This window comes from Pezoporus flaviventris, unplaced genomic scaffold, assembly GCF_033815535.1.
Source record: "Pezoporus flaviventris isolate CSIRO_AGI_PZ_B2104156 unplaced genomic scaffold, CSIRO_AGI_Pfla_v1 ptg000001l, whole genome shotgun sequence".
In the NCBI taxonomy this organism is placed as follows: Eukaryota; Metazoa; Chordata; class Aves; order Psittaciformes; family Psittacidae; genus Pezoporus; species Pezoporus flaviventris.
In genome coordinates, this window is record NW_026892549.1 from 4,888,324 (window position 1) to 4,901,374 (window position 13,051).

General features: G+C 40.3%; 1 protein-coding gene across 6 annotated transcripts in view; it reads right to left on the bottom strand.

Annotated features, from left to right (window-relative positions):
* SEMA5B (semaphorin 5B) overlaps positions 1-13,051 on the bottom strand; it is a 277,220-nt gene that overhangs the window by 98,791 nt on the left and 165,378 nt on the right. For all 6 annotated transcript variants that reach the window (XR_009746181.1, XM_061469010.1, XM_061468781.1 and 3 more), the window contains one exon: positions 11,623-11,668. Coding sequence is in view for 5 of the 6 variants with exons in the window: in XM_061469010.1 (XP_061324994.1) it covers positions 11,623-11,668 (46 nt within the window). In the remaining variant the exon portion in view is untranslated. The remainder of the gene's footprint in view (positions 1-11,622; positions 11,669-13,051) is intronic.

A 13,051-nucleotide genomic window follows, 5' to 3' on the forward strand; every position in this document is an offset into this window, starting at 1 on the left:
AGATTTTGGCAACACACCTAGATGTTGACCTTTAAACTCTCTGGCTTCTCTGGGGTTTGGTGCTCAGCATTTCTGATAAATCACTAATAACCAAGAATAAGTAGGACCTTTCAGATGTTACCAGGCTGGGCTGGAAAAGGAAATCAGCGATGAAAAGTCTCCCATGCTTCATAAAACAGATTTTAGGGGATTTTTATTGTTCTATAGCTACATTGTGCATTACATATATGCTTTCCTCTGCCAGGTGCCTAACGCTCTTGATAAGCTAATTACAGCCTTCTGCTTATTTCATGTGAAGCTTAACTCCCCAGTCTGAGCCTAGCCTGCAGTTCTGGCACATTTTTTCCTTAATCTAAGACCATCTGTGCACCATCAGCAAGGAACACTTAAATACAGAGACACTAAAGAACCAACAGTGTTGAATTCCCCATCTGATGCCCCCAACTCCTCTCCCCAGCATTTCCAATTAAGTGAGAAGCCAACATCCATCCAGTGCTAAATATACTGAAAGTTTCTGAGCAGGATACATTTACCCACAGGTGCAGCAACACTTTACAGTGGTCAGCGGGGAAACAACTACCCAAAAGGACCTGAATCTCTCCATCTCTTTACATCTTTAAATTAAAAGCTTCTCATCTTAAATACCACCACATCACCAGCAATACATGCAGTGGTTGAGTCAGCACTTGATCAGTGTAAATCAACTACTTGTCTCAGAAGCACAATGAGTCTGGGAAAAAAAGCAATGGGGTTGATTTATCATGGATCCAAAAGATATTTCTCAAGTCCTATGTTTATTGCTGCAAAATGGAAATGCACAACAATTTAAATTAGAACTGGACTGCAGTGTTAGGGAAGATGGCTCTCTGCCCCTCTCCTGTCCCACCACCAAAACTTCAAGTGTTTCTAACCCCCACTGTCCCCTTGCTGCCCAGCCCAGCTGAACACAGCCCCTGCCTGCTGCTGCTGCTGCTGTAAGTGGCCAGAGCCCCACCACTGTGAACAGCATCAATCTACCTAACTTCCTCCTAAGGCTGGGAAACAGATGACTTCAGACTCCCTGCTTGGTCTGTCACAGTTTGCCTTGCTTCTGCCTCCTCTTTTCCAACACCAGACGTCAGCACCTGATGCCATAGTGAGCTCTGCCAAGCTTCATCTCAACAAGGAATTTATTTGCTCCTTCTGCAAAGATGACTCTGATGCGGTGCCTTTTATTCCTCCCTCCCAGCTCCTCTGCTCTGTTCACCAGTCTGCACTCTTCTGCCAACCCAGGATTTATTTTCCAATTTCCTTCAGTTTGAGTCCTGCCCTTACATTCCCCCTGCCACCTGGCTCTTCCCTCACCTCCCCTCAAGTACGTTTGCATTTGATCTCTACCAAGGTCAAAGATTCCACAAATGGGTTTTAAGACTACATCTTATAATTAAAATGAGGGAATACAAAATAATTTTCCAACCGGATTAATACAGCATGCTTCTTTGTGCTGCTTCTTTTTTTTTTTGTATTGGCTTTCAAGGCTTTCACATTTATCTTGTATTGGAAAAAAAAACCCAATCTTTTTCTTTTTACTGCCTTGCCTTTAAATCCACAGTAACTGATCTCACAGCAAAAGCTACTAAATTTGTAACAATTATATTAGCCACATACATTTTTTAATGCTGTCACTGTGCTCACCACTGTTTTATTTATGAACCATTGATCATTTCTTTCTGCCCCATGCAGCAAAATCCTCTCCCTTTAGGCAACTGCAGTTTGTTTCTTAATACTCCCAGGCTAACTTAAGAACTTTTTTGTCATTTTTAATAAAGCTTAAATCACTTTGAGCAACCTTGCAGCCTATTCAAATGGCTTCAGTCCTGTTACTCCTTTTTCTTAACCTGTAAGGAATTAAACCACTCTATCTCAAAAAAGTCACAACATACTTTGTCTCCTGTCTGAAGGGATTAATTAATAACTAATATATGGAATTTGATCTATATTCCTGACAAAAAAAAATGTTTCCAACGAAAGCATACTTTTAAACACTCTCCCAAATTCTTTCCAATCTGTTCTCTTTTTTAAATAAATGTACAGAATTTTTTGTATTTGTATCTGAAGAGATACATTTTTATTGCATTTTTCTCCTACTAGAAACCCAACGACTTTTTTTTTTTTTACATTAAAATTTACATTTAATTTAAGAAGTTTAGAACAAAGTAGTGAAAAATAAGTCAATTTAAACATGTGGCCATGCTGATGTTACATAATTGCATACCTGAAAAGTAGAGGTAAAGTGCACGTTACATTTACTGTGGCTCATGATTCAGGCAAATTAACTATGGTTACACATGCATATCGTTGTGTATAATACTTAGGTATTAAACAGAAAGCCATGCATTTCAAGGCAATTCAAACGGACAAGTATCATTATATCATCTTCATGTGTAAAGAAAGGAAAGCTCTGAATGGTGAAGGCTACAAACCACCTTACCTCCCTGCAGCTGTCTACAAGTGAAGCAGCTAATCCACTGTCCAAACTCTCCTTATAGAGAATGGAGAAAAATATGCAACTTATGAATATCTCCTTCCACTGACTCCCCACATTTGGTCTCCCCAGTCTCAGAATGGCTTAGTCTTTACTCAGTCATGCTACCAATAAAAATGTATCAGATAGCTATAACCACAGTGGGATAACTTCAAGATGGAAGAAACATTTCAGAAACACTTCAATACCTGTAAGACTATTGTTCCTATTGATTGCTCAAGCTGTGGCAATACCCAGCAACTCATTTGTAGCCACATCCCTCACCCTCCTCCAGTGGTTCAACCCACCCTTCCTCTCTCATTGCCCACCTATTAGCAGGCAACTCACAGCAGCTGTTGTGACATTGTTTAGCTGGAGGTTTGCTACCCCTTCTGCAGTCTTGAAGTAAAGGGTTCTGAGCTGGAAAACTCTCCATCTTCCTCCAGTCAAGGTGTCTGGAGATGCCACAGGCATAGCCCACTTTGTGCCTCTTTATTTGTCCGTCCTCTTGGCACATGGGTTTTGCTTTCCTTGAGCTTGGCCTGGGGAAGGTAGGTGAAACCTCGGCAGCCAAAGCTCAGAGGCTTTCAAAGGATTCAGGGAAGCTGCACCTGCTGTGCTGAGACAGGATCAATGTCCTGTGGGAATGATGAACAAACTGTTCTCATGTCTGCTCCCCAGCTCTGGGTCTCTGACAACAGCTGTGCAGGCCACGTTAGTGACTCTGCTGTGCAGCTCCAGGCTCCAATGATCCCCTTGTATTAGTCATTCAAAACTGTTGCATTTAAAAGAAGCTGTAAAACACACATCAGTTAGACTGTTACTAACAGAGAAAAGCAGGGTTATTTATCTAGGGAAAAACACATGCACAGACATGATATGGATTTACAACAGAACAATTCCTTTTTCCTAAGAGCTCAATAGTTGGTTTAAAGGAAACATGAGGTCATTCATGGGCCCTTTTAGAGAGATGCAAATCAATAAATGGTGATTTTTTAAGGCTTTCCTCATAAATGACTGGATGCTACCGAGGTCAAACTTAATCCTGTGCAGAAAGCCAGTGCAAGGGACATGAATCATTTAGATGTCTCTTAAACCCTGCTTTGAGAATAAAATGTAGATATTTCTCTGTATTTTCAGGCTTAAAAAAAAAATCCTCAAACCCCAAACTGCTCCTTTTTTTTTTTTTTTTTTTTTGGTAATAATTAGCGCAGATACTCCGTTGTTCATCTTGTAAGATGCAGTCCTTTGTGTTTTCTTCTCCTGCTTCTGACTTCCCAGCACGTGTAGCTCAGCTCCCATGCCAGGGACAGGTCAGGGTGCTGGGTCACAGGTAGGAAAGGCACTTCACTGAGTGCACAGCCCCTAGAGGTGGCAAACTGCAGCACTGGTTGCAGCAGGGTGCCAGGACCTCTCCCCAGGCTCCACTGATTAGACAGCTCACCACCTCCACAAACTTGGGCTTGCTGAACACAGGACAGACTGTGGCAGGTATCTTTCCAGGAGAGCACGAAGCAGAAGCTGGCTGCACGAGCCCTGCTTGGCATGTGAAATTCAGTAAGTTGCTGTTGCCACATTGACTACTCTTAGCAAAGGTGCTGCATAAAACTCATCCTATTTTAGAGCCTTCACTAATGATTGCACCAGAGCTTCTTAACTGGGACAGAAGCAACTAAGAAACGCTTTCTGTGCCTTGTGGTAAGGCAGCATTTGCAACTAGAGAACAAACCTCTCCCATGTCTAAAAATATCCCATTTTCCTAAAGTAATAATAATAAAAAAAGCAGCAGATTTTTATATAAATCTCAGTTTATAAAAATGTCAGTTTAGCTAAGGTGTGGCCTACAACAAGAGGCTGATTTGCCTCTCAGGAATATCTGCAGAGCTGAATTTGTTGACAGCAGCCACAGATGAATGCATGCGTCAGGGCAGAGGACAGCCAGGGCGTAAGCACATGCAGATCCCTGAGAGCCTTTTGGAGCTAGTGGAATGAGAAGCAAGTCGACAAAGGGCTAAAGCAGGGCAAACCAAACTACATTTCACAAAGATAAAGAAACAACATTGGTGACAAAAAAATGAGAAGTCCAAGGGATTATTTTTTTTTTCACTTTTCCCCCTCTCCTTTCTGAAGGTGTTTAATGGCCCTGACTGTAACTTGCAAGGAATAAGAACATTCGTCTTCATTCCCTACACATAAAATGCCTGACAGGGTTTTATCAAATAAAGAGCCCAATATGCTACTGTTATCAGTAAGTGACTTCAGCAGCTAATTAAATTCTCAGTTTCTGAATCCTGCTCATAATGTTTGCTGACAAAGACCAAAACCCCTGTAGTAATTTTTGCTTTTATGTGAGTTGAGGCAGGGAAAGAGGGAATGACAATGAACAAATTACTGAGGAAAGCAGGCTGGCAATCCATAGCTGACAGTCATCATGCAAACCTCACTTTAGCATGTAAGCATAACAAGGTAGTTCCCCTCCAGATGTAAATCAGTTCTGTGGCCTTCACTGACTCCAAGAAGGCTGCCCTGCTTAATGCCAAGTATGAATCCAAACAGATATAGCTCCTTCACAGGCTGTACAACCCCATGCATATGATCCTTCTGTGCATGCTTGCATGCATACATACATATATAAGAACTTTTTATACCGTACCCAAATGCTCACTTTAGAGGGCAACTACACTGATCACAAGTAGGCAGTGTACTCTGAGCCAGTTTAGCAAATTTCAATATGTGAATGCACATACTGAAATGTATTCTTACTCAGTAGATCGTGCAGCATATTCTTAAATCAGGCAGTTCTCAAAGGAAAATAGGCATTTATTTAAAGCTAAACCTGGGATTAAAATCTTTGCTGGCTCTAAATGGACGCCTAAGTTGTGTTCTCCCAGACAAAGGGGATGTCGTGTTCAGACATCACTCGACGCTATGCGAGAAGAGATTTGCTTTCTCTGCTCTCTGAATTTCAGCTGATGGGTAACATCAGCACAAGGTTGGTTTCCACCAGAATATGCTGGAGCCTATTAAAGAGTACAGTTCCCCCTAGCAAGGAAGCGGTGAAGTGTGTCCATGGAGGATGAAGTATGGCCTTCATACATGGTCACCTCCAGTCTGACATGCCTGGTTTTCTTCCCCAACTCCCACTCCAGGTACGAATTTCTCTCTTAGATAGATCACGGGACGGGAGACCTGAACCTGAAAGCGGCAGTCTAGCTCCTGATCAGTCATTTTAAGGAAGAGTGATTTCAGGGAGTAGATTTTATTTGGGAATCTGAAACCATACAAATAAAAAGCTGAATTTGCCGGAAAGTTTGTTCAGCCAATATAAGCTTTATTATGGAATAGCTTTAAACCTCTAGACTGAGAGTGAGAGGTTTTAGGTGTAGCTTTGAAAGGTGATTTATCAATAGATTTATATGTTAATCTGTTAATAAAAACTGTAGCATACTGATAAAATATGTCACAATCAGAACTCAGCTATGAGCCACATATTAAAGACTGCATCTGCTCTAGTAGAGGTTTTGATTATGTTTTTAAATGAGGGAACTGCATTGGCCTAAAAATAAAGAAATAAATGTTTTATCTAGAAATATCTGCCATATAATTCAAAGTTGTATCTGCAAATCTGCAAGAAACAAATAATAAACTGCTTTAAGAAAATGACTTCTGGAAAGTGAAGCTTATTCCTGAACATTTCAAAATGGAGTTCCTGCTAGGCGGCTCAGTGGTACATAAAGATACGCAACGTATTCTCACTCTTTCCCAAAATTACTTCCCAAACTGGATTTTAAATTGGATAATAATCTTGACACTCCAAATAGATTGAAGAAATAAATATCTTCAGCAAAGTGGGGCCAGCTTCTGAGCACTCATAGGTTTGTGCTGCATATAGATGCCTAGTTTCCTCATGATTTTTGAAAGGATATTTTGAAAACTGGGTATGACTCTGGCTCAAGAATGTTTCTGCAAGTAACTCTGAAAGACAATACTTTTATCTTTTTTGCTGACAAAAACCCCACAACATTTTATAAGGAAGTGCTATATTCCTATTTCGTATGCAAGCAAAGACCAGGCAGATAAACTGGGCAGATTAACTTTCCCTCAGGAGCACACGGGCAGAACCAGCAGTACAAGTTCAAGCCCTTCAAGCCCCATCTGGTACCTATCCAGCATCTCTGGGGGATGTTAAGATTTATCTATTATTTGTAAATTCTCTGATGAGCACCAGGGCTTTGTGAACATATTCTGAATCCTTAAATTTTCCCAGTGAAGTACTTTCACCAGGAAAGATTACTTGATTGAGAATTTGTACTGTAAACTATATTACTCGCTACTTCCCATTGGGTTTGTTTATCATATTTTATTCAACTACACAGAGAAAAACCAAGTTAAACTCTGCCACCACTCCTCACACTTCTACACACTTGCAGAGCATGTTTCTCATCAGTATACGTAAACGTGACACTACTGAGCCCTAAATAAGTAGAAAATAATGTATTTAATGCTCTGTTTGATTCACAGTGCAAAATATGAAACCTGCCCCATTTGTTGCTATGTCACATACTGAGGACTGACAGGCAAGTTTTATTATTATTAACTGTACTTTGTTGGTGCATACTGTTGATTTACTAGTGATTATGCCACAGACATAAAGATCCCTCCAGGGAGCAGCAGGGAGGTAGGTGTGTCTTCAGGAGCAGCTGTGCAGTTTAAGAGCTGCTTCTCTGTAGCAGGGATGTTTCTGCTCCTTAGATGGAGGGAAGAATATTTGGGGTGAAACCATCCTTACTGGAAACGTACTGGATGCGTAGCTACTGTTCATCTGCTACAGGACCATACGGAAGTGTTTTATCCCTGTTTCAGGTCTGAAAAAAAATGCCCATTCCAAAACCTCAAAAAACATCAGCAGAAAGAAAATTATTTCAATTAACTTCAGATCAATCCTTAAAAGCTGATGCTGCCTAAGCAGGTTACTGACTTTAAGCTTGGATTTAAGTCTTACGCCTCCAGTGGGACTGAGAAGTTCATCATGTTTTGCCCTAGTGACCAAGTAATACTCTCCAAAGTGCCCACATGAATGTAGGTATTCTCATTTATAAGTCTGGAGCAAAAGAAAACAAAGTTATGTCTTTTGTAGCATTTTGCAGTGGGGCAGTTGTAATTGGAGATCTAGATTCTGGCAGCCCAGGTGGTACTGGACAGCATGTAACCCCACAGGCAATCCTACCAAATTCAGGGTTATGACTGTGGGGGAACTCTCCTGTCTCTGAAGTTGGTCCTCACTTTTTTCTTGTCCTCGAGAAAAATATTAGATTGTTAATTAAAGCATATTTTAATCTCAAAGATTTTTGTCTTTCTTAGCAGATGAAATAACTTACGTCTTCTGACTAGTTTTGCAATACCTGCACCCATTCATTATTTCATATTCTGTTAAAATACAGTATGTTCTTAAGAAAGGGAATACATGCAGACTCTTGAAGTATTTTTAATACTATTAACCTGATAATAACTGATCCGCATACACAGGGCTAGTTAGAAACTTTTTCACAAAAAATCTTCCATTAAAACAAATAATTGAAATAGAAACATTTTATTAAATTCTAACAGTTTCTACTAAACTTCTTGGATGAGCATTCAGAAGGAAACCTTGGATACAGACAGAAATTTTTGGTCAGAAACACAAAGGAAGGAAAAGGAAAAAAGATGTCCCAAACAAACAAAGCCAATTATTTGAGATGAGAGAAATGCACATTCAAATCCTCTCTCTTGATGCTTCAGAAAATAACTTGACCCAGAATATTTGCATCCCAAGTAACCATGACTCTATCTCCTCTTTCAGATTTTACAAAAACATCAAAAAAAAGTCTTGTTTCCATCTCATGGAAGTCTTGGCACCTCAAAAAGGTTGGAAAATCATTTCCCACTCAGTTCATTCGAGAACTCTAAGTTCAGGTAAAATCAGGGTGAACAGGGGGTAGGCACTGCACTGGGATTTATGAAACGCCTGCCAAGAAGCCTGCTTTTACTGCACACCAGAGAATAGCATTCCTTACTAAAGAAGTCCTAATCAGCATCATGCATTTTTTAAAATTTGCTCAAAGGCTTATATTCTTTAAATGACCCTTCCACCTACTCTGTTAATTACAAACTCCTGCATAAAACTGACTTTTCTATGGCCTCACTGTGAAAGCTGCAGATTAGGAGCTAACCTTGTTTCAGACCCATGCATAAATTACACAGCATGTGCTCCAAGTGCACATCGGTTTTAAAATGTGTTCTATAAAATGGCTAATACTTAGAGCTTGCAACTGACAACCAGTTAGAGATGGAGATGAAACACGTTGCAGGGATTTTGTTTAAGAGATACTAAGAGATTTAGGGAACAGTATTCATTTTAAAACTGTTCCTTGACTGCTGCAAGAACTTGAATGCTACATGCCAAAGTTTCCAAAATTAACAGGTGCTTTTGTATACCCCACATGGGGCATCTCAAGATGTTGATTTTCAAAAATTCTTTAACAATTCTGGCAAGAAAGACAAGCAGACAAAATCACAAGCAATCCCAAAATACCTTGCCTTCAATTTCCTTCTGGATATTGACATTCAGGCCAAAATGTTTCTCACAGAAAAAGTTAACCACCACCAAAGTTTCTCATGCAACTAGAACTCATTTGGTGAAAGGATTCTCAGGTCCCCAAATGGAATTTCTGAAACACATTTAAGAAACAAAGAGGGAGGAGGAAAATCTCGGAGAAGCTGGGACATTTTGTTCTGCACAGAAGAAAAGTTTGTTCTGCTTCAGCGTCTGCTCCACTCCACTCACTAGTTCTCATGTAAAAGCTCAATGCTACACTCTTGGAGAAACAACCTCAGTGGAACCAACAGAAAATTCAAAGTGAGGATGAAACTTCAGTACATGGTAGAGCAGTTGAGTGCTAAAATGGAAAAGAAACGAGCCCTTTATAACATGGTCCACATCCTAAAATCTCTCTCTACTTCCCCTCCCCTGAAATCTCAACTGTTCTAAAAGGTAATGCTATCATTTTACACAACTCTTATCCAATAACTTGCCCATATAATGCACTAGATTTTGTCTTTTAGTCTGCTGCTATTCCAAGACAATAACTTCCTATTGAAACTACATGGAGTGACTACATGATACTGCAGAATGTTCTTTGCTGTGGAGATTACAAAATTACGCTTATACTAATGCCAGTCCAACACAGATTCAGGAGTACCCATAATTTCAGCTTCTGGAATTGAAGACTTCTAAAACATATTTTCAGGATATTCTTCACAGTTTCACAAAATGAACCTTGAAGTTGATAAATTTTGCTCATTTTGATTGATTTTGCAACCTGAAGAGTAAGTCCTATCAGCAGAAATAAATCAGACTACAACTTCAAGATGAAAAACTATCCCCAAATCAGGCCTGACAACATCCACACTGTATTTTATTTACCAGCAAAGGGGAGATACAAAAACAACCCGAATTAGCATTGTCATTCCTTTTAAACTGCACTCTCACCCCCTACAGAACTAGCGGCAAATTCTTTGCATTTCTTGTCTTGCTTTCAGATCTGATCCTTAAAATGATATACAGCGAATGGCAGGTGGGAGGGAGTCCCTTTAAGCCACATCATGTGCTTTATGGAGAGAAGCCAAGCAGCTACTTAGGCAACCATTAGGTTGGGAAACAATCGCTTCCATCATTCCCAACACGTGTGTCAACATAATTCCATGCTTTCTTTGTCATGCAAAAAGTCTTGGCAAAGTGACCGGATACATCCAGAAAGTAGAAGCAAACAGCTTATTATGTTAGCCGGAGATCTCACAGCATCCTCCAGTGCTATAGAAGGAGACTTCCCATGTTTTGCAGTGTAGGAAAGGAAACTCATGCGCTGAAAGGGCCCAAGCCAAGCCTGACTTCAGAAGTGTATAAGGGAGATTATAGCTGGGATTCATGGAAGGGGATCCCTTGTCTGACAAGCACAAGAGGCTGTGTCAGGCAGTGTGATAACAGACATTCCAGAAGGTATGACACCTCACATAACTGCAGAGACTTCCCTCTCCCGTGTGCTCACTGGAAGCATTCCAGCCATACTAATATGGTTCTGCAAAGGGAAACTATTGCCAAATGGGAGTATCAGCTTCTCTAACCCTTTATTGTTGTCATTTGTAACTTTGGACTTTGTTTTCCTTTTAAAGGAAGATTCAATGCATTTTACAACCATTAAACATCTTTGCTTCTTTCCAGCCATACTTGTAATTCTTACTAACAGCAAAAAGCTTGTGCACATTGGAATGGCTGGCAATACTACTATGATGGTTTACTTGCATGGTCAGGTACAGAAGGAAGGCCCTTCAGTCTTTCTGAAATGTGCTAAATACATCTTTGGTGCTCTAGCAGCTGAAAAGATGTAAATATCCCAGAGCACAAGTATTTATTTAAAGATAAGCAGCTGGGGTTTTCACTAACAATTTCTGCTGCATCTTTCAATTCAAGGTTCAGTGCTGTGGGAGGAGAGTCCTAATATTGCTGGGTATTTGCAAGCAATTTTCACACCTTAGCTGCTTTGCCTCCATTCTGCCAGAGGTAACATACATTTTTTAACCCATTTTGCCTCTGGAATGCTAGCAAGTCCAACCTTGTTTTTAGTAATGTGCTCAGAAAACACAGCTCCTCAGCATTCTGTGTTCACAAAGGTCAACAACAGCTAAAAATGAGGATGGACAAGAATAGTAAAAGCTTCTCCTACATGTTACTGATCTCTCTAATGAATGCCTAGAATTTCTACTGATTGTTGTGCTTAAGCCTGTATCAGTCACACTACATGCTTTGTTCCTTAAGATGCCAGATTTTTTGGCAGATCCTGTTACCACCCAAACACTCATGAATCAAGAGCTGAGAGTGCTGTCCAAATCGGGAAGTGTAGAAGAGCCCTTCCCCCAGAATTATCATTGAAGCAGGAGTAAGCATCTGGTTCTGACTTCGTCTTCTCCTTGCTCCACCACTCTGGGTAAATTTACAGTATGCAGCCCTCTGAAAATGTACATCAAATATCACAGAACAGTCATTAGCAAGTCAAATAAAACAAGAGAGTAAAATGTGAACATACCTGAATAAGAGAAATGTTGTGTAGGCTAAGTCTGAAGAGGTAGTTCCTGCGTGAACAAGCAGAAAAATTACAAACTGTTAGGCTACTGAAGAAGGATGGGAAAAGTTATAAAAGCAAGTAATAGTTTCTGGTCATTCATTTCTACAAACAACAAGACTTTCTTGTGCTCCTCTCCACAGAATGCAAAATAGTTATATTCTCCTTGTTCATCAGTGTCTTAATGAACCTTGTAATAAAGCTTGGAGCAGGTCTGGAATAAAACATTCCAGAATCCATAACAAAGAACCACAATGATATCCCAGTGACACAGGGCCTATTTCCAAACCCTCAAAGGTCAGACTTTAGATGAAGTCCTGTATGGGCAGCACTCATGTTCTCCTCTGCATTCTGAGAAAACTGGAGTTGGACAGAAGCCAGCTGGAGCAAAGCTGACTCCTGTAGTACATTCCTTCCAAGCCTGTCCTTGTGGCTACTCCCATTGAGAACTTTATGGAAAAGTTGGAGAAGAGGACAGATACTTCTCTCTGCACAGAAAACCAGCAGGGAAATCAAGGCAGTGACTGCAGATACTCCCAATGCTCCTGTCATTGCATCTCCACAGGAAAAGCAAGGGAATTCCTGACAGAATTCACTGTAGCATGAGATACAACACATCCACTGAGCCCCTGTAACCCTTCTCCTGCGTGTTCATATCACATCACAAATAGGAGGGAACACACATTTGTATAAACATCTATGGATGAGCCTTAGTTAACAGGATTTATTTCACATTTTTGCTTGCTAAGACAATGCAGTTACCAGGAATAAACTGATTTATTAAGCCATACGGAATTGTTTGTGTACTTGAGGGTTTTGTCCACGGCTAACTTCATACCTTTCATCCCATCTGTCAGGGGTTTAAAGAGCTGCAATCCTTTTCCAACATCCCTGTCACCACAATCTCCCAGAGAAGACACTTTTATATTATACCAGGTGAACCATGTTTTTGGAGGTAGCTCTATTTAAATTGTAGAAAGTGCAGCTTTGATGATACAGCTTTATCTGCTGTAAAAGTGCCAGTATACAGACGTTCTGATACCTGGTAAAAAAGCCAAGTTCCAGTCTTAGGTCACTGAAGTCAGAGAAATCAATGAAAAGCTTCTATACTGAGGAAAAGGTCCTAAAGACTCTTCCGGATAGTCTTGTTTAGGGTCTGTAGCCAGTAGCACACTCTGCCGAAGCAAAGAAAGTAATTCAAACTTCAACATACAAGACAGTCATATTGGGTGACAGTGCTGCAAGGCATGGGCAGTTTTTCCTTCTTCTGTTCTCTCACTTGTATATCACCTCACCTAAGTCATAATCAGAATTGCATGTATACTTTGACCCAATTTATGAATAAATCAAAAGGTCTCAACTGCTGCTGACTGTCAATAAAGGATGGGGACAA